The 24524-nt window shown below is 53.9% G+C and overlaps 2 protein-coding genes across 7 annotated transcripts in view; one reads left to right on the plus strand and one right to left on the minus strand.

Annotated features, from left to right (window-relative positions):
• LOC149352402 (uncharacterized) overlaps positions 1-24524 on the minus strand; it is a 561538-nt gene that overhangs the window by 302749 nt on the left and 234265 nt on the right. The window lies entirely within an intron of this gene.
• Positions 8748-24524, plus strand: part of LOC149352404 (uncharacterized) — a 49039-nt gene continuing 33262 nt past the window's right edge. Inside the window, exon 1 of the mRNA XM_089581572.1 lies at positions 8748-9755. Coding sequence (XP_089437698.1) covers positions 8934-9755 — 822 coding nt within the window. The 5' untranslated portion in view covers positions 8748-8933. The remainder of the gene's footprint in view (positions 9756-24524) is intronic.

Consider the following 24524-nt stretch of genomic DNA (forward strand, 5'->3'; position numbering starts at 1 on the left):
CCGGGCGGTGACTCGAAGCGCGCGCGCGCGCCAGCAAATGCGAACGTAATTTCTTTAGGGCCATCTCGGCACAGCTCCATTTTTAAAGTGTCAATGTCCCGAAAATCCTCCCGCCAGAGACGCCGAAACCACTTTATCTCGCGCTCCGACGGGCTCACCTGCGGGAGAAGACAGTCCAAGGGATGAAACAAAACACGCGGAAAGCGAGGTTAGGAGAGGGAGAAAGAAGAGAAGAGGTAGATGAAGGCATCCGTGCAAGGCGCCAAAGGAAAAGAAGAGTGCCACCGCGATATTCTCCTCTTCTTCGGATATCAAATTTCGGCATAATAGAACTCCTTACTCTTGCTACGGCGGCGGCTCTTCTCTTAGGCGCGCGCTCCCGCCGCGGGTCCCGCTCCGGGGCCGGTATTAGATGGCGCCGTAATCGTGAGAAAGCAGCAGGTAACGGGAACTCCATTACGCAACCGCCTCGCGGTGAAGCCGACTCGTCGCGGAAGGAGCGGCGCACCGAAACGAGCGAGACAGCGGAGGGGCCCGCGCCGCCGCCAGGTCGGGTGTCACGGTCTTCGACCGGGGGAAGAGGCCAATGGCTTCATCGTCCCGCGCGTTCCGACACGGAGCAGCGGAGGCGCGACGCATTTGTTTTCCCCGGCAAGAACAAGACGGTGCTGGCTTATACAATACTGCGCATACAAGAGTCGGCTTACGAGAAACTGGATACAGCCTCGTCCCTGCGCAGCACCGTTGCACGCAGTGACCAGCTTTGCTTCCGCTTTTTCTTTCCCAGTACGGTCTTCACACAGTCAGTAGCAACCGAATGCTTGTGTAGAAAAAGAAGGGAAAAAAATGACACGGCGATCATGAAACCTGACGCGAAAAGGCTGCGACAGCTGTTAGATTTGCCCTCTATGATTACTTTGATGATTTTACTGTAATGAATGCTTTTACTGGGCGTGGAAGTGACCGGAAGTGGCGCTTCTGGACAGTGGAGGTGGGATGGGGATGTGGATCGAGGGTGCCGGTGAGTGGGTGGACCCCTCTCTAGCTAGGCCCACCCACTCACCGGCATCTGGAGGGTGGAGGCTTCACAAAGATAATGACGGCATTTTTGCCAAATGCCATTGTTAAGCTGCCCTAGCAAGAAAACGAAACACGAAGAAAGTCGGAAACCAGTGCCAGTCAAAAAGTGAAAAAGGGTGAGGCCACAGCGCTGGTGCCGCCGACGACAAGACCAAAGATGAAAGCGAGTGCGAACGCTCGCGCAGGAGAGAACAGCTCAGCAACTCGGTCCGCTCCTTCGGCTGTCTCCCCCATCCTCATCCTGGCCTCGCACTGGCCTCCCGCAGTCCTCCACTGTTCTTCGGCTATTTACTGCTCATTCAAATTGAAGTACGCGCGACGTTCCAATGATGCCTAAACTCTATAGGATGGAACATGCACTAAACAGTGCATCATTAATGAAGTTATTCACAGAGATTTGAGTGAAGAAATAGGGAACAATTTTTTTACGTTATCGCTAGTGGCCAGAAATAAATTTCAATTATTCGGACCGAAACGATTAAAGCTCATTTTCTTCTTTTCTTATTGACAACATAAAACCCTGCCAGCGCCGCAATAAATTCTTACTGCGCACATCATGACGCCGTAATCAAAAAGGAGACTTTTATATTGGCCCTGTACTCCGCCTCTGTACGCTTAGCTAGTATCTTTGGTAGCGCCGCAAGGAACTACTGAGCTCAAATACATACATTGGTGAGCATCTGAAAACTCGCTACAGCCTCCGCCAGCCCCCCTCCCCAATCACTGTCGTTGCTGGTACACTAGTTACAGAGGCGCTGGAGAGTTTTACAACGACGAACGCAAAAACAATTTACGCACCAGACGCTGTGCAGTGTGTACACAGATGCCGCGAGTCTCGGTGTAGCAGTTCTCTGCTACGCGTTTCCAGCGTGCAGCGCCGACAGTGTGACGCCGTCCGCAACACCTCGTGGAAAGCAGCCTTTTTCTCAGAATATGGTTTTAATTTCATTTTATGACGCATGCATGTCACGTTACAAAACTTGCCTTTTGAGGCACAATCACACGCGTCCCGATGTTCGAGGCAAGGCAATCTGGCTTGCAAAGAAAACGTATCTCGAAGGGCTGAACGGCTGAAGAGGTGAACAATCGAAAGTCGTACAGATGAGTATTGCTCATTGGTATCAGGCGAGGTTAGACGAAGGGAGAGCCGGGCACACCGTTTTTTCTGAAGTGCACACAAAGATCAGCGCAGCGAACAAGGCAAGTTCGCTCCGAAGCAACGCTCATTCTATAAATTAGGTGTCGCCATGCAAATAGTTAACATCGCGCGCGTGTGCGGTGCGTATACGCAAAGCTAGAAAAATTGATTTTCGTAGTCACAACGTACGCAACGACTCGGACGCGAATTGCGTTGGGCGCATGCGCACCACACGGTGCGCGTATTGCTGCAAGTGAGTACAAGTGCTCTCATTGATCAATGACCCCGAGACAACTTAGCACACGCTAGGCTTGTTCATTCGGCGACGCTGTTTAATCCTCAGCAGCCAAAATCACCTTCTCTTCGAACTACCTTCACTTCGGGGCGCAATCAAAGCACTTTTTATAATTGCCATGTAGCCGTGATGACAGCCGGGAAGCAGAAGTAAACAATCCCCCAAACAACACAAAGCCTCTAGAAAAAAAAAAAAAACTAACCTACAGTACGTGCAAGCAGCAAGACAGATACCACACAAAAGCGCACATACACACGAGAGATGCTCAATAAGCTTTTTTGCCTCGTCTGTAACGCTTTTAATATTGGGTTGATTTGAAATAAGCAAATCTCACACGAAAGTTTAGAACTTTTCCTACCGGGCGACGTGTTCATGCGCAGGTGCCGCCATTCGAATCAGTGGCCACAGTAGCCTACAAAATGGTGGACTACCTGAATGCAAGGTTAAAACAACGTGCCGTGGTCGAGTTTCTGGGAGGGGAAGGTGTTCCACCTAGCGATAGATATCCGCCGTCGGATAGATTCCGTTAATGGGAAAGCCCGCGTTGACTTTAAAGCGGGAAAGGGGGGGCCGTGGACTGTAACACCCAGGCCAAGTCCAGTCTGAGAGACAAGCCCCAAAGTGGACGTCCTGCCTCTGCTCTTGAGCCGGTGACAGAGGCTGATAAACTAATTTGTAGGGATTGCCGCAATAAGAAGATAGTGAAAGCAGATATCATCACTTGGAACCGTAAAACAGATTATCAGCGACGGACTTCGGGCCAAAATATTTTAAAAGGCTCCTTAGCTTATAAATTTTCCTGCCTCAAATAAGGAGCCTTCCATGCTTCCTTGACTCAAGGAAGAACTGAAGGGAGCCATCCAATTTTAGGAGCGTCCTTAGGTGCTCCTTGGGTAAGGACGCGCTCAGAGCGGCGAGGAGACGCTTATATATGCTTCTGGTGTCGAGAACATGTGTATAATAATAGATATATATTGGTCTAAATCGTAAAAAAAAAATCAAGCATAAATCTATAACCTTTACTAGATCTATTTTCAAAAATTTTAAATTGAAAATTGGTTTTGATGAAAGGAAATGATGCAGTAACTGTCTCACTATCTCGGTGGACACCCGAACCGCGGCGCAAGGGAAAATATAAAGGAGGGAGTGAAAAGATAAAGGAAGAAAGAGGTGCCGTAGTGAAGGGCTCCCTTTATTTTGAGGCACGCACGCCTACGTGCGCTCGTTATGCATTTTACGTGCATTTTAAATGCATTAGATCGCTTGACAGAAAAACGTATACAGTTGGTCTCGAAACGTCGAATAGTTTACAATGCAACGGCAGCAGTGAATGGTCGCACATAACTGTCGGAGACAGGTACGCGTGCACATCATCATCATCATCATCATCATCATCAGCCTGACTACACCCACTGCAGGGCAAAGGCCTCTCCCATGTCTCTCCAATTAACCCTGTCCTTTGTCAGTTGCCGCCACTGTATCCCTGCAAACTTCTTAATCTCATCCGCCCACCTAACTTTCTGCCGTCCCCTGCTACGTTTGCTTTCTCTTGGAATCCACTCCGTTACCCTTAAGGACCAGCGGTTATCTTGCCTTCGCATTACATGCCCTGCCCAAGCCCATTTCTTCCTCTTGATTTCAACTAAGATGTCATTAACCCGCGTTTGTTCCCTCACCCACTCCGCCCTCTTCCGATCTCTTAACGTTACACCTATCATTTTCCTTTCCATAGCTCGCTGCGTTGTTCTTAACTTAAGCTGAACCCTCTTTGTTAGCCTCCACGTTTCTGCCCCATAGGTGAGTACCGGTAGGATACAGCTGTTGTATACTTTTCTCTTCAGGGATATTGGTAAGCTACCATTCATGATCTGAGAGAACCTACCATATGCGCTCCACCCCATTCGTATTCTTCTAGTTATTTCCCTCTCATGATCCGGATCTGCGGTCACTACCTGCCCTAAGTAGACATATTCTCTTACTACTTCCAGCACCTCGCTACCAATTGCGAACTGCTGTTCCCTTGCTAGGCTGTTGAACATTACTTTGGTTTTCTGCATGTTAATTCTTAGCCCCACCGTTCTGCTCTGCCTGTCTAACTGATTGATCATGCTTTGCAGTTCTTGTCCTGAGTGGCTTAGCAAGGCAATGTCATCAGCGAATCGCAAATTACTCAGGTATTCTCCATTAACTCTTATCCCCAACTGTTCCCATTCCAGTCCCCGGAATACCTCCTGTAAGCAGGCAGTGAAGAGCATTGGCGAGATCGTGTCTCCCTGCCTGACCCCTTTCCGTATTGGAATTTTATTGCTGATTTTATGGAGAACTATAGTAGCTGTGCAGTCGTTATAAATATCTTCCAATATTTTCACATAACACTCTTCTACACCCTGATTCCGCAATGCCTGCATGACAGCTGAGGTTTCCACCGAGTCAAATGCTTTCTCGTAATCAATGAAGGCTATATATAAGGGTTGGTTATATTCTGCGCATTTCTCTATCACCTGATTGATAGTGTGAATGTGGTCTATTGTCGAGTATCCTTTACGAAAGCCTGCCTGATCATTTGGTTGACTAAAGTCCAAGGTTGTCCTGACTCTATTAGCGATTACCTTCGTAAATACCTTGTAGGCAACAGACAATAAGCTGATTGGTCTGTAATTCTTCAAGTCCTTCACATCTCCTTTCTTATGAATTAAGATAATGTTAGCGTTCTTCCAAGCTTCTGGTACTCTCGAGGTCACAAGGCATTGCGTATAGAGGGTGGCTAGTTTTTGTAGCACAATCTCTCCTCCGTCCTTCAACAAATCTGCTGTTACCTGATCCTCACCAGCTGCTTTCCCTCTTTGCATTGCTCCTAAGGCTTTCTTTACTTCCTCCTTCGTTACTGGCAAGATGTCCCATTGCTGTGCTTGACTGCCTCCCTCAGTAACTTGATGATTACATTCGCTACTGTATAGATTTGTGTAGAACTCTTCGGCTAATTCAACTATCTTATCCATATTGCTGATGACATTGCCCTGTTTGTCTTTTAGCGCATACATCTGGTTTTTACCTATGCCCAGTTTTCTCCTCACTGATTTTAGGCTACCGCCGTTCCTTAGAGCATGCTCAATTTTCTCCATGTTAAACTTTCTTATGTCGGCTACCTTGCGCTTATTTATTAACTTCGATAGCTCTGCTAGTTCTATCCTGTCTGTGGAGTTAGACGTCCTCATGCTTTGGCGTTTCTTAATCAGATCTTTGGTCTCCTGAGATAGCTTGCTGGTATCCTGTCGAACCATCCTACCACCTACTTCTGCGGCGCACTCTGTAACGATAGCTGTAAGATTATCATTCATTGTTTCAACACTGCGGTCGTCTTCATCAGTTAAAGCGGAAAATCTGTTTTGCAGCGACATTCTGAATTCCTCTACCTTCCCTCTTAATGCTAACTCGTTAATAGCCTTTCGCTTCACCAGTTTCCTCCGCTCCCTCTTCAAATCTAAGCTAACACGAGACCTTACCATTCTGTGGTCGCTACAACGGACCTTACCGAGGACCTCCACATCCTCTACGATGCCAGGGTGTGCGCACAATATGAAATCTATTTCATTTTTAGTCTCACCATTGGGGCTCTTCCAAGTCCACTTCCTGTTTGCTCGTTTGCGGAAGAAGGTATTCATAATCCGTAAATTATTTCTATCTGCGAACTCTACTAATAACTCTCCCCTACTGTTCCTAGAACCTATGCCATAGTCACCTACCGCCTTGTCACCAGCCTGCTTTTTACCTATCTTTGCATTAAAGTCGCCCATCAGTACAGTGTACTGTGATTTTACTTTGGTCATTGCCGATTCCACATCCTCATAGAAGCTTTCAACTATCTGGTCATCATGGCTTGATGTAGGCGCGTAGGCCTGCACCACCTTCAGCTTGTACCTCTTATTAAGCCTAATTACGATAGCTGCCACTCTCTCGTTAATACTGTAAAACTTCTCGATGTTGCCAGATATATCCTGATTAATGAGGAATCCCACACCTAGTTCTCGCCTATCTACTAATCCACGATAGCACAGTACATGCCCGCCCTTTAATACTGTATACGCCTCATCTGTCCTCCTAACCTCACTAAGCCCTATGACATCCCATTTAATGCCGGCTAATTCCTCCAATAGCACTGCTAAGCTAGCCTCACTTGATAAGGTTCTTGCGTTAAACGTTGCCAGGTTCAGTTTCCAATGGCGGCCTGTCCGGAGCCAGAGATTCTTAGCACCCTCCGCTGCGTCACAGATCTGACCGCCGCCTTGGTCAGTTGCTCCGCAGCCGCTGGGGACTGAGGGCCGAGGGTTAATTGGTTTGTTCATAGAAGGTTGTGGCCAAGTACTACACCAGGGTGGTCAAATCCTGTTCTGGTGAGGAAGTGCGTTGTCGGTTCTGGTCACCGAAATCAGGCCGCACTCCAAGCCTGGTTATGCAATTCCATCGACACGCGGAGTTTCTTTTTTTTTTTTTAATCCGGTGGAGAATTGCGTGGCACCGGGATTCGAACCCCGGTCCTCTTGCACGCGAGGCGGATGCTCTACCTCTACGCCATCGCCGCATCTTCGCGTGCACATCACCACACGCAAACTCAGCTGCACAGAAAACAAATCTGGCGAAGTCGTCGAAAGTGCAAGCAGCGGATACGAGGTCTAGCAAGGACGAAGCCGCCATTTTGAATTCGGCGCCGCCGCAGCTGTCGAAGTCGCCTTACTACGCAAGCACTGAACAAGTTGTTGTGCGGTGAAGCATGCGGTCAGGTCAAGGAGCGAGGTGAGGAAGCGAGAAGGTATTGTTGTGCCTGTCTCAAGAACAGGGCGCTCCAAGGAAAGCCCTTAGTAAGGCGGATTTAAAAACTGACCGAAGGAAGACCATTCGTTTTTAAGGCATCCTCTCTGATGTAAGAAGCGCTCCAAAATTTGGCCCTTGGGCTCAAAGAATAGTGTTCAAGGTGGGTCCACGTCACCTGAAGAACGACGGGAAACGGGAACGACTGCGCATGTGCCAGAGAAACTTGGCCCGTTACGAAGCGAAGGGAGGTAACTTTCAACATCAGTCATGGGTGCATCGTAAGGGCCGAGCGACTAAACGACATTCCACAGAGTATAGGCAGACTAGCGCCCGTCGTCCCAAAAAGTTCGAGACACAACCATCAGCTGGCAAGGTGACAGTCACCATTTTCCAGGGCTGTGGTGGTGTCGTGCTTCTGCAACGTGGCGCAGCTGTCAACTCTACGCTAAGTGCCGACGCGATACGTGCCGACACTACACTGCGTGCTTATGTGCGTAGAGTTAGTTCCCAGAAAGATTTAATCACCCACCACGACAACGCTCGGCCCGCAGATGTCGGGCGACCACCACCGGGAAACACTGAAGACCTGCAGTTCCGCGATGTTTGCCTCACTTAAACTTCTTGGTCTCACCCCCATACCACTATTCCTGACTGTATCACTCACTCCCCCCACCCCCAACACTGCCTATGCCGCCACAACCCCCCCCCCCCCCCCCCCCCGCCCCCCAAAACCCAACAAGACACTAGGATACACCATAGCTGCCTCATAGGTAAGCACTTTGGAACTCCTCTGTCTTTTAGCCTCTTTCACAAGCAGAACTTCTCAGAGGACTCGCACCTCAGGAGAGCACTGTGGGCCGCAACTCTGTGGGACAATTCGGTAGTACTTGCGCGCCTCCACTTCAACAGAGATAATATATGTGACCAACATACGGGCCCAGACGGCAACATTCAACTTGTCTTATTTCCCGTAAAGCGCCAAGAAAAGAAAACAAGGCGCCCCAGACGCGCATATAGTAAAAACAGAAGCACGCACGGCGCAGACCAAGATACGAACGCACAAAGCGGGAACAGAGTGTGTCTGCAAGGAGCCCGGCGGAGGCATCGGATGAGATGTATAAAAGAGAAACGCGAGAGAAGGCAGGGCTCGGCAGCCACCAGGTGCAGATCCCGACGCCAGCGGGAGGGGAGCCTCGGCGGGGGAAGAAAGACGAAGAGAAAAAAGGAAGTAAACGAACGGCAGAAAAGGACGGGAACAAGAGGCGAAGCGCAGAGCGAACGAAAGCGCTCGATCCGAAAGAAATCGAACGAGGGAGAGCGCTGCAGAGAGGAGGACAGCGGCGAGGAGGAGGGCGACTGGAGGAGGGCGCTCGACGGAGAGACATGCCGCGAGGCGGGGATGCCGAAGCCAGAATCGCCGCAGCCGCGGACCGAATCAGGTCGGCAAGGACGTCGCGTTCGGATAACATCACTTCAGCCTCGGCGTGCCTCGGCGCGCGCTTCACGGCGACCCCCAGCTGTGCCGACGGGCGGCCTAGGCAACGCGCGTGGCCACGCGGACTGTGCATTTGACGCTCGTGCCGGACACTGTGGCACTGATCCCCCTGCGCGATGCGGCTGCAGTGTGCGCTCACGATGACACAGTGCAGCCTCGCGCTGACGTTGGCCATGTGCCTATGGAGACTGGGAGACGCCAGCGCTTCGGATAGCGACGTCGCGCTGGGCCACGTGGTGCGCGAACTCCGCGCTGAATTGCAGGCCCTGCAGCGAGGCCGCGACCAGGACCGCGCGGCGCTGCGGAGGCTCGAGGAACGACTTGCGGCCACTACGCCCTGGACAACGAGCGCCGCGCCCGCGACCACGGCGCGACCGCCCCGTCACCACCGGCCGCGACGGCAGCACGAGGAGCAGCGGGCCTTCGCGCGGTCCCTGCGCGTGCTGGAGCAAGAGCGCCAGTCCCTGGATCAGCTGGAGAACCAACTCAAGCGCGTGCGGAGCGACCTGCAGGAGGTGGCGCGCGAGCGGCCGGCTGACGCGCAGGCGCTGCTCAGGGCCGACCTGGACAGGCTGCAGCTGCAGCTGGACGCCCTGCGCTCGGGACAGCGGGACGAGGCGTCGCGGGGCGAAGCGCGCGACCGGGCGCACCGCGCATCCGTCGACTGGCTGCGCGGCACCGTCGAGCAGCTCAAGGCGGAGCTCGCGGAGCTGTCGCGACAGGACAACGTGACCGTGGCGCTGGGCCTGAGCCGGGGCTTCGAAGGCGAGGCAGCGCGGCTCAGGGCAGACCTGGCGGATCTGCGAGACCAGCTGCAGGCTCTGCGGGCCGCTCAGCAACGACGCGAGGCCGGCGCCGCGCAAGCCGCCGGAGAGCGCGCCGAGCTCCGGGCACTGCTCCAGAGGCAGGCGGTCCAGCAGCGACTCCTGGCACAGCAGGTGGGTCATTCGCTACTAGCGCGCTGGCTCAAATCACCGGGCCGTCACCGGCCGGCGTGACTTGAGTCAGGGCCCTCCCTCCAGGCGCAGCCGCTGACATGTCGGTGGGACGCCGGGGCACCTCGCGTTTGCGGCCCAAAAGCGCGCACACAGTCCTGTGTCATTTCAACCAGCGCACCATCTATTCATCTATTGCGACATTCAAAGGAGGCCAATGAATTCAACCCGAGGCAACGAATGATTCATCGCCTTTGTAAAAACACCTCCAACGGTTTGCTACCTTAAAGCTCCTTAATAACGACACAACTAATCACAACGCTGGAGGGCTCGTTCGTATTTGTTTGTATGTTTTCCCTTAAGTAAACATAAATGCTTTACCGCTGACATTTTCCTATGCGGCAGGCGTTAGGTAATGTAAATCCTAAGGGCGTGAAGACGAAGTCTCAATGAGTGGAAATGACGGCGAAGATCTTCACTTAACTGTGCCCCCAGGCACAGCTGCATAAATGACCACAGTGGTAGCGAAACTGCAGCGAATAACAATTGTGTGATATAACACATCCTGATCAAATAATGCCAGCTGAGCTATCAGTGTGCGATGACCTGCACGGAAAGATCAACAATGAACGTGCGCTAGCCAAAGTCAATGAAAATACGGCGCGTCAAAGTGGAGCTCCTCAATCGAGCTCACGAACTGAAAAAGGCTTGGCCCCCTGCTGTGTCACGGCAGTGGAATCCGCTGCGACACTCGGGCTGCTGTGAGCTAAAACCTAAAAACTGCACAAGGGACGGGACACAGGGATTTAAGATAACCACCAGTAACGAAATGGCAGATTTGACTGGCTTCTGATCGTCGCCGATTTCGGTGCGTTGCCCGATGACGGTTACAGCCAGCGAGACGGTGGAAAAGACACCGGTCACTCACGAACCCTGAAATCACGCTTCGCGGAGCTCCAGAATTGTGGTATCTAATTATGACGAACGCGGGTGCTCTCGTACGCCGATGTCTCACAACGGACGCCGGCTAAGAGCATAAAAAGAGCCCATTATTCTCATCCTCTTCATCAGATTTGCGTACACACGCCGGTGCCGGCATATGCAACGTGCTTTTCTACCGCTGCCCACCCGGCTGCAAAAGCCGTACGTGTTACTTAACGCGTATCTCCACAGCTGCACCGTGGAATGGTTTAACTGGAACGGGGACACTTTGGGTAGTCACTGCTCGTGTTAGCAAATCGGTGGGGGCAAGCTGTTTGCATATTAGAGCGCGTCTCGGTTGGACGGCGTATTGAGCAGTTTGGTCCCTCGTTTTCTGACGTCAGCTGTAGCTTCTGCAGCGCTGCCAAGGAAGAGCGCCGAGCGATCCGCGAGGAACTTAGAAATCCCCGTGAATGGCTTGGCAACTGCACTCAGACTTCTTTTTCAAACTGTTTATAGAGGTTGTTTTGAACTGCCACCGTCCCAATTGGTCAAAGGGCGCCAGTAAGACGGAGGCCAGGTATTCATTTATCCTTGACTCGCGAATCCCCGTAGAAATGACCCATACAAGGACTGAAAGTTTCGCTTGATATACAAATGTCTGACAAGAAAAGCTGACTTTTCTTTCATCGCGAATCACCACTTTTTCGTCCCTGGCAAAAAAGCGCCAAAACCCACGTTGGCAGGTAGGGACAACGAAGCAAGCAAGACATATATGAGCCATATACATCCATGATGGCACGCAGAGAAACGCTCGCAGGGGAGCTTTATACGTGGCAACAGCTCGAGCACCGACAGTGCCCGGCAAGGAATTCCGAAAAAAAAAAGAAAGACCCCCATGGTGTCGTCTCAAAAAACGGAGCCTCACCGTTTTACGAGCGTGCCGTGGGTTCTTGTCCGCTTTGAAGCGAAACGTTCTCCATTTTTAACGTCTCGCGCAAGAACAGAAAGACACAACTGATGAAAAGCGCCGGGAGTTCCTTACTACGTCCGCATAAAGAAGAGGCCATCACATCCGCTCTTTATCCAAAGAAATCGCGAGTCATGTCAGTCCAGCAGGGGAAAAAAGATACAAGAAAACTAGGGAAAAACGGAAAGTTCAGGGCAAGCGTCGTGATGTCTCGACATGGCGCTGCTGCAGAAGCAAATGGGTCTCGTTCATATTGCAAGCGCCTTTTGCAGCCGCTAACGAATCGGGGAGAAAACAGAACAGATGTCAGTGGCGCGTGTAGTCAGTACCATTTGCTTTTTTTTTTTTTCTTGCGACCGGACCACAACTTGCCAGATGCAAAGTAACCGTGCGGTGCTGCTTAGTGTTAGAAATCAGCAGCATCTGATGACGTAGGCACGCACGCGCAGTGGCGCTTCCTCGAGGAAGCGATGCATGCGAGCGGCATTCGGCCACTCTTGAGGGGGCACCGGTGCCAGCCATTACCGCCGCTCGGGCCCGGAGCCAGCGCGCGCTTCTCGGCCGTCCGAAGCCCGGCCCCCGGCGGAGGGCCCGCTATGAGCCAACTGGCACCCCCCGCGCTTCCGAGCGGCAGCTGGCCGCCGAGCGCCCGGCAGCTGCGGCGGCTCCTCCGCCCCGCGCCCTAATTGGGGCCAGTCAGCGAGGGAAGCGCCATAGTATCACCCAGCGGGCGCGCTTCCTGCCCGTCGGCCAGGGGTCATCGGGCATGGTGGAGGGTGTCCACAGCCTTCGCACATGCCCCCTCTACTCCTGGCCCGCGGTACTTTCGGGCCGCCGGCAACCGAGCGCGTACACTCGCGAGCACCGAAGGTCCATCGCAGGGCTGGGCTAGCTGGCAACGCCCGCGACTGAGCGCAGTGTCTCGCCGCAGCGAATAGCCGTGCACGGTGACGGACAGAAGCCGCTCCGCCGAGTTGGCCACGCTGAGGCCGGATCCGACGAAAAGGAAGAAACCAAACGCAGAACGTGCGACATCTGGCTGCCTTAATCAGATACAGAGGGCAAGAGCGAAGGACGAGATACACCACTAAAAGAACCAGTTCACACAGAGAAATTCACGGCACTATGTTCTGGGCCAAAAGAACCTTTGAAGCAGACAAACGTGTGTGGAGATTTCAGTAAATACTAGCACAGCGAAAACTTCGATAAAGGAGCGGTGTTTGTGTGTCCCCAGGTCACGTCTTCCCAAGCACTCAGCGGTGCGCGTAAATTGTTTGCTTCGCTTCGAACGGCAGATACCGCGTTGAAGACAAATCCGTCCTTTCCAAAGTTCTTGCTTAACAAGAACGCCGCTGGCAAGAACAGACAATGCCGTCAAAATATTTGGCTCGAAACGGAGGGGGCTGCGTAACACTGATGAGTCACAAAAGAAAAACGTCAGCGTAGCATTTCACAACAAAAACAGCCTACACTGCTTTCATGAACAAACTCTTCAGACAGCATGAGAGCTTCGGATACAGCGAGACGAACTTCTCTCTGTTCGGATAGCTGAACGACACTGACCTGTGTAAGGTTTTAGCACCTTCATGCGTTGCAAGCCTCGCAAAGTTCGACGTTCTCGCTACACCCTAATAAAAGTGCGATCGCTTCAGCGAAGATGTCAGACTTAAAACCTTTCGTGCTGTGTAGAGCGGGATAGAATGCTACCAATATCTTAGTTCTCGCTATACCAGTGACGTTACCAAGGGGCTGCTCAATGAAGAACGATAATGGGCGTCGAAAGAATCATACTTGAGAAGTGTTTCAGGGTCCCTTTAAAACTCAGCGATAAAATATGCACCACCTGTGCAGAATGATACGAGCGGCGTGTAACGAGCAACTGTGCTAGAACAGCATCTCGCGAACTCCATATATAGTCTAGCCGTTTTGGTATTATAATCATGCGCGCACGATACGCATTGCGTACGAAGCGCTGCGCGGACACGATACCACATCCTCTTACTTTTCGCACTTTTCACATTCGTGTCTAGAGCTTATTACACGCACTACACAGAGATCATTCTTGCATTAAAAGCAACACCTCTGCTGTCCATATACGAAAAGCTCTTGAGAGCTCTGCTTCGGACTTCTATAACACGCCGTTTGCCCGGCCAGTGATCCGCGATCAAGGTTAGCGGCATACACAAAGTGCAGAAACTCGCCAGCAGTAAAGAAAAAAAAAACGTGGGAGTTGTGAAAGTTCTTAAATTTCATTTTTTCCGCGGACTCGGCGGAGTGGTCCTCCCCGCCGCCGGAATGCCAATAGGCGCCGCTCTATAGTCTGGATTTCGCCGGCAACCCCCGCTCGCTGCAGCGGCACTCGTTGCCGGTCGGTTTAAGGGCCGCTCGGAACACCGGGCACGCGACGATAGCCCGGTGGGGTCTGCGGCGACCAGCCTCCTCGAGACGCCGCCTGGGAGCCAGCCTCGCGAACCGCGGTCAAATGCTATACGCAACAAGAAAACAGCCTCTACTACCCCCCACCCCCCTCTATACGCTCGGAATATCCAAGCAGGGGTCGCGCAGGCAACCCACCGCCAAACTGGCCACCGCTTCGCCGCAAATTCGGGAGCCAGACGAAAGACAGCGCAGGAGCTGGAGTCGGCGAACCGAACGCTGCGCGCAACGCACAGACACACACGCGTAGCGGCGGCAGGGCACGCAGACAAACGAAAAGCACCGGCTGCGGGGACGCTTTTGTGTGGACGGCATTAAGGCACGCTAAACAACACAGAGCGGCGGCCGAAGGGAAAAAAAAATCGCGGCTTGAATTTCAATTCCTCACTGCTGTTGCTGCTGCTGGCCCGCCCGGAGCGGGCGGCATCGTTTTGCACACCACTCCATTTGAGACCGCCTTTGAGGAGCGCGTATGTGTCAGTGTGGGACGCGCTCCTTGTTCATTTGGTGTGCCGTAAACGAAGTCCTCGGTCGGCGTTACTCGGACGACGCTCTTGACTAGGCGCCCAGAAATTCATAAAGAAGAATAAAAGGCGTAGCTGATTCGATTCCCCCAGAAAAGTAACCTTGCGAGGGCTTCCATGGCGAATTAAAGCAATGCCCGCCCCCTCTCTAGCAGGACTGCTTTGGGCTGCCGCTTCGTGGCTGCAAGAACGATGTCCGCCGCAGGATGATTTCATTAAGTTTATTGATTATCGCATGAAAGGTATTTCTTGGAGAGAAAGATAACGCAGCAGGGATAGCTGAGAGCAGTGCCGAGCGGACCGAGAGAGAGCTTCGTCGTCGTCTGCCGCTACATTATATACATCAGTGAATGGTGATATGGTATATCCGTGGGTAGGTGATTTCTTGGAAGCTGATTGGTTTGGTTTATTGGGGTTTAACGTCCCAAAGCGACTGAGGCTATGAGGGACGCCGTAGTGAAGGGCTCCGGAAATTTCGACCACCTGAGGTTCTTCAACATGCACTGACATCGCACAGTACACGGGCCTCTAGAATTTCGCCTTCATCGAAATTCGGTCGCCGCGCAATTAGATTGCGTTCAAGCGTTTATGTCATCAAGCGGCCAGACATCTACATACCCGGACTGCGACAAGGATCAAAGCTGCAAGCAACAAACATAGTCGCGTCCTGCAGTAGTCGACTTCAAAACGCCGTCCGTTCGATGCTTTCCCGTAACGAGGCCGGCCGGTGGCCCACCGAGACCTACTCAGGCACAGGCTATATAAGATGGACAAGAATGCGCCTTTTAGAATGAGAATTTCGACTCAGTGCTGTTATGAAACACGTCCCTTCGTCAGGGGTCTACGAAGAACCCACAAAGCGAGAGGGTTTGGATGAACCAACTTCTGTTCACAACCTATACGGTCCCCTGACCGTTCGGGCTGACACCAGCAGTCGCGAGATCCGTACACAGTAGCGCTGGCCCCTTCTCCGGACACGCGAGCGCCTGACGGATGGCAGGTCGTCGTCGAGCGGCCGGCGACAGCAGCCGAGAGCGGGGAGGAGGAGGCGGCAACGCATCCAGGTGCAGGCGGCTGCGCGGGACGCCGCGCAAGACGGCGGCCGGAAAGCGCAGAGCAAGCCGCCGAGAGTGCATGCGCGGGACCTCGAGACAAAAATCGATGCTAATTGCATTTGCACGGAGACGCGCGCGGCGCCGTACGTCCTATCTTCCCCGGCAGGCAGCAAGCATAAACCTCCGCAGCCATTCATTCTGCAACGGCGCGCCCTGCATTCGTCTCTGGCCCTGACGGCAGCCGCTCAACTGGGCCCGCCAACGAAGCCGACCCCTCGGAGCTGCCCTTGTCTTCAGCGAGGCCGTTTCCTGCGTCAGCGAAGGTGCCAGGAGGAACGCACGTGCACCAGCCAGAGCAGAAAGCGGCGCGTTCCTGTTGGAACCTCGCAGAGGGACTGGAAGGGTGGCCGCGCAAAGACCCGCACGCCCAGATCAGGCTTAAAACACACACGGCGAGTGACCTTGGCCGCACGTGCAAAAAAAAGCCGACTTTTTATCGACTGATGGCTCCTGCCGGGCCCCCCGACACGGCAGCATCCGCCGCCCCGCGCGTGTTCGAGATGGTCGCCCACTATCGCAGCTCTCGCACGAAATGAAAGCGACGATCGTAAAACAGCCTCGCGAGCGGCGGCCGCCCCGCGCTGTGATACTTTTTCGCCAGCGTGCCGGGACACGCCACCACGTCAGTCAGAAAAGGAAAACGCTACGGGGAGCGAGTGTGGTCTCTGTGGAACACAGCCAGAGCGTGGATTATTTACAGCGGCGCGATGGAATGCTAGCCCCGACGGGGCGCCGCGTGTCCCAGTCACGCAGATGGATCCGTCTGCGACTTCCACCGCGCCGGATGTAAGGCCCAGGCGCGATCCGGGGGCTAATCAATCAGTCGCAGATTCTGTACGCCATTATCTACGAAGCGCCTCTTTCGCGCTGTGAAACGAAGCCCAAAGTACCGCCCTCTCTGGCTACCGTCCGCGGGCAAAGAGGGATCTGTTTTCACCGTCGCCGGCCTTTGGCTGCAGGCAGTCTTGGAAGCCAATTGCCGCCGCGCTGCCTGGCATGACAGGTTGTTCCCGTCTCCGCGGCCAGCGCGAACGGCAGGACCCGCGCTCCCACAGTTGCATTTCTCCTTTCCCATCAAGCAAGCCATAACATGAAACTCGTCTTGAGTTCCGATTTCTTTCTCTTCCTGGGGACGAGTCGAGCGCTTGTTGGTTGATCTGGGTAGATCCGCGTTCCTCTGGCTCCTCCGAAGGCAAATACGGGCGCTGCTCGCTCGAACGCGCCCCGCGTATACGGCAACCAATCACTCCGCGCCTGCATGTCCCAGGCGGACTTCGGAGCAGGGCGCAGCTGTCCACCAGGAAGCGAGCATTCGGAGGCAATTTAGAGACCGCCACTTTCTTATCTTTTCTTGCTGGATTTTACTGAAACACGAGCGGCCAGGCGCCAGTTGAACGCTGGCGGCAATGGATGAAATACTTCTTGTAGAATCCCCACTCCGTATAGGTTCGCCGACAGGCACCTACTAAGAGCGAGAGATTATTCCCTCCTTTCTGTCATCCTCCTCCCCCTCGGCGACAACGTTGGGGGATCTAAGCGCTGTGGCAACCACCCGCGCAGTGACTTTCGCCGTTGGCTCCCAGCCGGGTTGCGAGTGGCGCCGCAGAACACAAACGGCTCCTCCGAGCAGCGACGGACGCAGGCCGTCCATTAATAAGCGGAGCAGCGCGCGCCAGTTAGTTCAAAGCACGGTTGATAGAATGCGCGATAAACGCGGCGTGACGTTTCCACTGCCGCCGAATACTCCATCACGACAGATTCGCATCGCGCGTCGCCGGCGCTGTGTGTATACACGGCGGCGCTGGTGTCAAGCGGCGGCGACCAAATAAAGGAGCAAAGCGGGACGCGTCGGGGTGTGCCCCGATCTCGTGCCCCTCCCGCAAACAACCTCCGCATTAGAGCGCAAAGAAGCAGCGCCCAGCTTCGGGCGCAGTGTTTCGATCGCTTGAGCCCCATTAGAAGACGCGACGACGTATAATTCGCACGTTTATATACAATCAGCCGACGGGCTGCCGGCCAGCCGGGAGCTCCGAATTGCCGCTCGGTGGATCAGTATGCGTGGGTCCAGTTCTTTCTGACAGCGGCCGGCCACTGTTACTCCCCGGCCACCCAATGTCCGTGCAATGGGGGGAGGTAGCGGCCACGACCTTCTCCCCGAGTAGCCGCGCGTATACTCGCACGTGTCCGGCTTGCGTGCGCGCTTTATCTTACACCGGGCCGGCCTGTGCGGTCGTCTCCAAAGTGCGCTCGTCAAGCTCTAAAGCTTTCCTTTTTTTTCTTTCTTCTCGGTTACTAAGAATGAGAAGCGTGTACACAGAGACAGCGCGTCCTCGTTTGCTGCACTCACGAACGGTCAACTATACGAACTTTGGTTTACACTCACACGCATGGATGCACCGAACGCGCGCCTCGGGAATCCATAAAAAGTCGCGTATCGTGGTACGCATTCACCAGGGGCCGCGCCGGCAAATGAAAGCGGCCAGAGAGCGTCACAAAGCAGATCGACGTTTACTGTCTTTACCGAGACGCACTTGGATGTCGCCTTGCCGCCTGCCGTGAGTTCTCCATCCCAGACATTATGCGCCCCATTTCTGACCGCCGTCTCAAGGCCATTAAGACGATAGCACCGAAAGGAACGAAGCGAAAACAAAAAACGAAGGAAAGTAAGGGCGCCGTGCGCCCGCCGGATCCTGCCTCAAAGAGGCCGGGAATGAAAGGAAATAGGCGCGCAAAAGTAACGAGACGAACGAGCAGGCGGAGCTCTCCCGGCTTCCGACGGGAGCTGGCTGCAGGGAGGAGGCGCCAAGTGACTGCGGCTAACCGGGCCAAAGCCGAGGAATGCCCCGCAATCGCCCCTCAGCGCATCCACATTAAGAAGCGCGAATTCGGGCACGATAAAGAGTAGTTTTAACGGAGCGGCCCCTGCGGAGGCATTCGTCGGCCCCGCAGGGGCGCGGCTGCGTGTCTTTTAAGTGGCTCCATTCACCGTGCTGCTGGCGTCGAAATAACACTGGCTGCCGTTTGCCGGGAGCCGTCTAACCGGACGCATTAGCGCACACTTCGGTGAACATTCGCAGGATCATTAAGAACTGCGTAAGTAGATTTGGACATGTGCTGCCAGGGAAGTTGCTGGAACCGTCGGACTGATCAGTCGTATAGCGATCAACAGCTGGCATCTCTGAAAGAATTTCCCCGTCGTGGAAATGCAAATTGAAATGTTTTGCCAGAAAAGTACACGGGCAGTAGTGGCCACCCGAACCGCGCCGTGAGGAATGAAGGAGGAAGAGGCGCCGTAAATTGGGGCTCCGCACCTGAGTTGCTCTCGTTTTAAAACCAGTGTTTTAGCATGTCAGTGGTGAGGCGCAGAAGGCCGCGACGCCTGATATAAAAAAAGCACCATCAAAAACGGTTTTCGCCGCCAATATACAGTTGTAAAAAGCCACTTCGCGGCGGAGACATATCAACCTTCGACGCGCAAGTACCTAACGGGCCTTGTTCGCAGACATAATAACGCACCAGCAGTGCGCGCACGGTCAGTCACGGCTCGCTTCGCCGCATCGCGACTGTGCAGTGTGGCAGAGCGTACACATATTATACTGCGTCGGTCATTTATAGCGTAGCCTGTCAATTCAGCATCACTCAAAGCTTCGTCACATGGCCCGTTGAAGCACTGAAACAAACTTAGCGGCGCGCGAAGAAAGCACACTTCAGCTGTCGCAGTTCAAAGCGACCTTTCACTCCGCTACATTGTCTCTCCATGTATGCGCACAAGGCCGTTACAGGGAGAATCGCTTTGTGACTGAGAGAAACCTGCGAGGAACGAGTTTCCTTTCTGACAAACACGTTTCTTTTCAGTGCACAAACAAAGAAGGGGCTGATTGCGTAAACGCCCGTAACACACGCAGAGCTTCAAGGCGCGCATTAACGACGCTTCGGGGGCGGAGGAAGAAAAGAAAGGGAGGGTTAAGAGCCGCACTGAGCTCAATTACGGGAAAAGGCGCCACATCTGTTCCCCCTGGCAGCAATATTAATCCGATTTCACGGCGCGTCGCGAGAGGCCGCAGTACGAAACGAGAAACGGGAACATTACTTTTAAAGCAGAGATGAATTCCCGGGGCGGCTGAACGCGCGCCCCATTAGGGGATCGATGGGACCACGCACGGGGCTGCGATATGCGAGCCTGCTGCCGATGTGGCGCCGGGATGCCGACAAGGGATCGCACCACGGGCTGCGCGCTTACGTCACCTTCGGAAAGAGAAAGGAGGGGGAAGAAAAAGACTCCGGTGCCCCACTGATGCCGACAAATAACCGTTTGATTGGCGCCCGCTGTTCTCGGCTCCGAGCTCGGCGCGCCAGTAACACACCAGTAACGGTTTACGGCTGGTGAAGCGTTGAATTTGCACCGCGCGGACGGCAAAGCTATAAACGCTAGCGCTCGATGTGATGCGGCGCATCTCCCTTCGACTTGAAAGAATGTAGGACTATATACAATGACGTAATTGTTGCCGTAGCACCTTCTTTTTTTTTTCGCGACGCCCGACAAGCAGAAGATCGTAACCTTAGCCTCGCACAGAGAACTGGCCGCACGCACCATGACCTCACAGTACGGACGCCCGACCCTTCGCTTCCCATCGACATGCCGAGGTATGGCGTTGCGAATGGCTGTCCATAGACTCAGACAGCGCTAAACTCAGGGGCTAATATTAAGACACGCATACCACAGCAGAAGCACACGAATCAATTAAGTACAAAGAAAAGACGAGCGACGGCTATCCTGCTACAGCGCTTACAGAACCCCGCGCCACATACTCTCAGCACGTTTCTCCTGCGTTACACCTTTTCTAAGCCCAAGAAAATAAAAAAAATAGAGCGCGCGACGCTTTCGCTGTCTGCTTCGCACGACAGGTCTCCACTGATTAATAACAAGTCCGACGCTCGGCCGCACCTGATTAATGACGCGCCATAAGAGGCTGGTGCGGGAAAGGACTGCAGCCTAAAGGGTAAAGAAAACGCGGCGAGCGGGAAGACGCGTCGGCACGGCAAGTCGTTTATGCCCGCGAATACCTCGTCAGCGCGCGCGCTGCGTGTTTTGGTGTGTTACGCGCGCCACGCAGCCGTGGGGCGAGCAAAAAGCAACAAAAACTCAGGGGTTGAAAAACGAATTTCCGGGAGGAATGGGGGGAGGGCGCACGCGAACGCCGGCTTTAAAAATCTCGATGATTGCGCGCGGGGGCGATTGCGCGTGAGTCGGGGGATGCGGGGAAGAGCGCGAGGACAGCTCCGAGGCAGGCACGCGTATAGCAGCACGCGAAAGAGGTCGGCCGCCGGAAACTTTGACGCCTGCTCTCGGCACTGAACAGCACCAGCCAGCCAGGACTCGAATCGAAGGAGAGTCGCGAGCGCGGCCCGTGGTGCGGACCGCGTGGCGCCCAGTTCGATCGCGGAACAAAGCGCTCTCGATGGACGACGGCGCGCGGTGAGTGCAGTGATTGCAGGTTACACAAAATAGATTCCCGCCTACTCTCTACGCGAAACGCGCGCGCCTGCCGCTACCGCGTTTCTCTGCTGCCGCTCTTGGCGCCGAGCACCTTTTCATGCGCATATATTCACCGCGCCTGCAAGTGCGTACAAGCGAAGGAGGGCGGTCGAGCAGTGCCCCCCTCGCTTTCCCCTGTGATATATTTGTCGATGCTAGAAGCGTGTCCCACCAGGCATCGTGTCCAGGAGCACCGCCGCAGTGCCGAAGGAGGAAGGAAACGTGGGCCGGAGACGGGGAGTAGGGGAAGTGAAGGAAAAACTGTATTCACATATTTACATTAATTACAAAGAGCGGGACTGAGAATGGCTCTCAGTGGAAGGGGAACGTCTTCGTCAACCGTAGTCGACTGGAGCTAGCAGGCTCCTCGGCCACACTCACGGCCGAGTTAAATATCGTCCGGTTTCCCCAGATCCCTGGCTGGGGAATAATGGTCGACGAGCACTGTCCAATCCGATGGACCGAAGGGGACGTTCTTGTCACCACCCACGGCTGGGCAGGTGCGAGCTTTTCCACTCTAACGCAGCTGGGTCGATGAGAGGGGGAGAATGCTGACTCAACCAGCCCAGCGGGAAAGGAACCTCCCGAAGTCTTCCAGCAGGGGAATGAACTTGCCTCCCCGCCGATTTCCCAGAACGCGAGTCGGGGACACAGAATTCTTCAATTATCCGCCAGCGTGACCGGCGCCGCCAAGTCGCCTCCGCATTCACGGTGGTTGCTCGGACAAAAGCTCCTGGGCCTCGCCTGCCTTCGTCGCCGCTATAGTGGTCATCTCCGCTGTGGTCGCTGGGGTTTCTGCTGACAATGGCCCTCGACATTCTTGCTACACTAATCCGCTGAGGCTCGGAGGGGCATTCCAAACATCCCACTTCCCATGGTCGTCGCGGGGTTGTCGACCTTGGTGATTGTTCACGGTAGCTGTTTGATCGGGCCACGTGGTCCGAAGTACGGCTACAACAGCAGGCCTCGATGAATGTTCACGATAGCGGCTTGATCGGGCCCACGTGGTCCGAATTACGGTTACAACAGCAGGCCTCGATGAATGTTCACGGTAGCGGCTTGATCGGGCCCACGTGGTCCGAAGTACGGTTACAACAGCACGTCCGCCGCCCGAAGAGGTCTCGTAGTGGTTGCAGCCAACGCTGCTGCGCGCAGAGACCTGGAGTTGTGTCCGTTCGGCTTTTGGTCACAGCTGGGCCCAAAGGTTCTTCCTGCTTCGTTGACAGCTGTAACGAGCTCAACCAGCAAGGTACACAGCCCAACCAGCAGAAAGCGCCAAACCGACTTTAAGAACTGCCAAGCTGTTTTCGGTCGACAAAGTCTGTTTAGAAAAAATGAGCTGTCGCGTGAAATTTACGTCCTCCTCCGAAAGTTTCCAAGTTTGACCAAACCAGAATACACAGAGCTTGTTTAGCCAAAAGGGAGGAAAATTTTCTAAAATTTTGGGGGGGGGGGTGCCGTAGCACGGTTTATGTCACAGAAAGCCACCGCCCGTGAGAGCACGAAGGGAAGGTGGAGCTGCTGAACACACATACAAAACAGACAAAAATGATTCCCGCTAAAGCAAAAAAACAAAATACAAATTTGCATAGTGGATTAACGTCCGTGGAGTCAGGAAAGGGCATTACACGGGAAAGCTTCGGCTGAGGCCATCCGCGTTTCCATTACCTCGCACTTTACCGCAACGCATGTGAACTGAGTCCCGCAATGCCAAGCTCCGAAATTTCGCTCTCATTTCGCATAGGAGAGTGTAATGAACAAAATACAAAAAACAAGCATTAAACTCAATATGAGATTATGCGTCATATCCGCCCCTTGCGCGGCCGTGGTCCGACAGCTGCTTTAGCAGATAAGACATTACATAAAGCTAGGAATTTCAGCTTGCATTTCTGTACAGGAGAGTCAAACGAACAAAAAGAAACAAGCAATAAACTGAACCGGATTATTCCTCGAAACCGTCCAGAAACAGCGTTACGATTAGAGGAATTTACTGGTTCCTATTCTTCAGCCGCCCTCTGCGCGGCCGCTGTCCGATAGCTACTCTAGCAGGTGCAAAATTACACAAGGCTAGGAACTTCCGCTTGGGACCCTGCACTGTTCGTCCAAGTCTCGCGGTTCTGAAGCTTAGCTGACGCTCAGAAAGCAGAATGCGAGAAGGGAGCGAACGAGTGCGAATGCCGTGCCAGCGAATCTGCCTCCCTCGGATTGGGTTCGCGCGTTGCGTCCCCTTAGCTTGTGTTCCCTTCAAGCGGCGCGTGAGAACTCTTGAGCACTGAGGTGCCAAATTGGGGCGGGTAACCGGTTGTCCGGTTTTCTGTGCAGCAGTCAACATGAGGCGCACTTTCCCCTTCATTAACATTCCCCGTTTGGCCACCTCTATACGCTGCCGCTCTGTGGAAACCCTCGCTGTTGGTTTGCGGGGCGCGTCACTAGCCATTGCGGAACCGTCACAGGTTAAGTCATCGGCATTCGCCTCATGGTCAGTTTGTGATCCAGCCTGCTCTGGCTCACTACCGTGAGAGTTTATAGGGGTTACAGGGTCACGTTTGCCCTCTTCACCCGCGTGCTCTGCTGGCGCTGCGAGTTCTGGAGCCTTCGAACTGGTGAGGACCTGCGCAGCGTTATCTCCAAGACTAAGGCCCTTTTCTTTGGGCAGCCTATCCAAGCGATTTGGGAAAATCGAGGGATGCCGCATAGGCAGGTTTTGGGAGACGGCTGCCTTGGTCAGACGCAGCTCGAGCGGGCTCTCGTTCGCGACGCGGGCAGTAAGTTGGTCGTGTTGGATACCTTTCCTATCCTTATACTGGCGGTACAGCAGGCCAGAACGGAGCTGGAAAGGTATGTTCTTCCGTGACACACCTATGCCACTTTGGTGACTCAAGTTTTGTACGGTTTGGTCTTTCTCTTGCTCAGCGGCGAACGTTTCCCTGTCCACACGAAGGAGTTCGAGAAAGCCATCTGAGTGGGGCAACACTAGATTGGTATTCAATTCCTCACCTAGTCCCAGCTCATCACTTGCGCCTGATTCGGAAGACTCACTATAGCTTGCACTACTATCGGTGCTCTTTAGCCCTGTGCTAGAAGTGAGTAAGTCCTGGGCTGGCTCGCCCTTAGGTAACGCGGAGCCGTCACAGTTTAAGTCGCCGGCGTCCGTTTCATCGCCAGTCTTTACTAGAGCCGGCTCTGGCTCACCACTGTGAGAATTTATAGGCTTCGGGCTTACAGGTTCAGGTTTGCCCTTTTCAACCACGTGCTCTGCTGGCGCCGCGA

The sequence above is a fragment of the Amblyomma mixtum genome, chromosome 3, assembly GCF_055824585.1.
Source record: "Amblyomma mixtum isolate Tamu chromosome 3, ASM5582458v1, whole genome shotgun sequence".
Lineage (NCBI taxonomy): Eukaryota > Metazoa > Arthropoda > Arachnida > Ixodida > Ixodidae > Amblyomma > Amblyomma mixtum.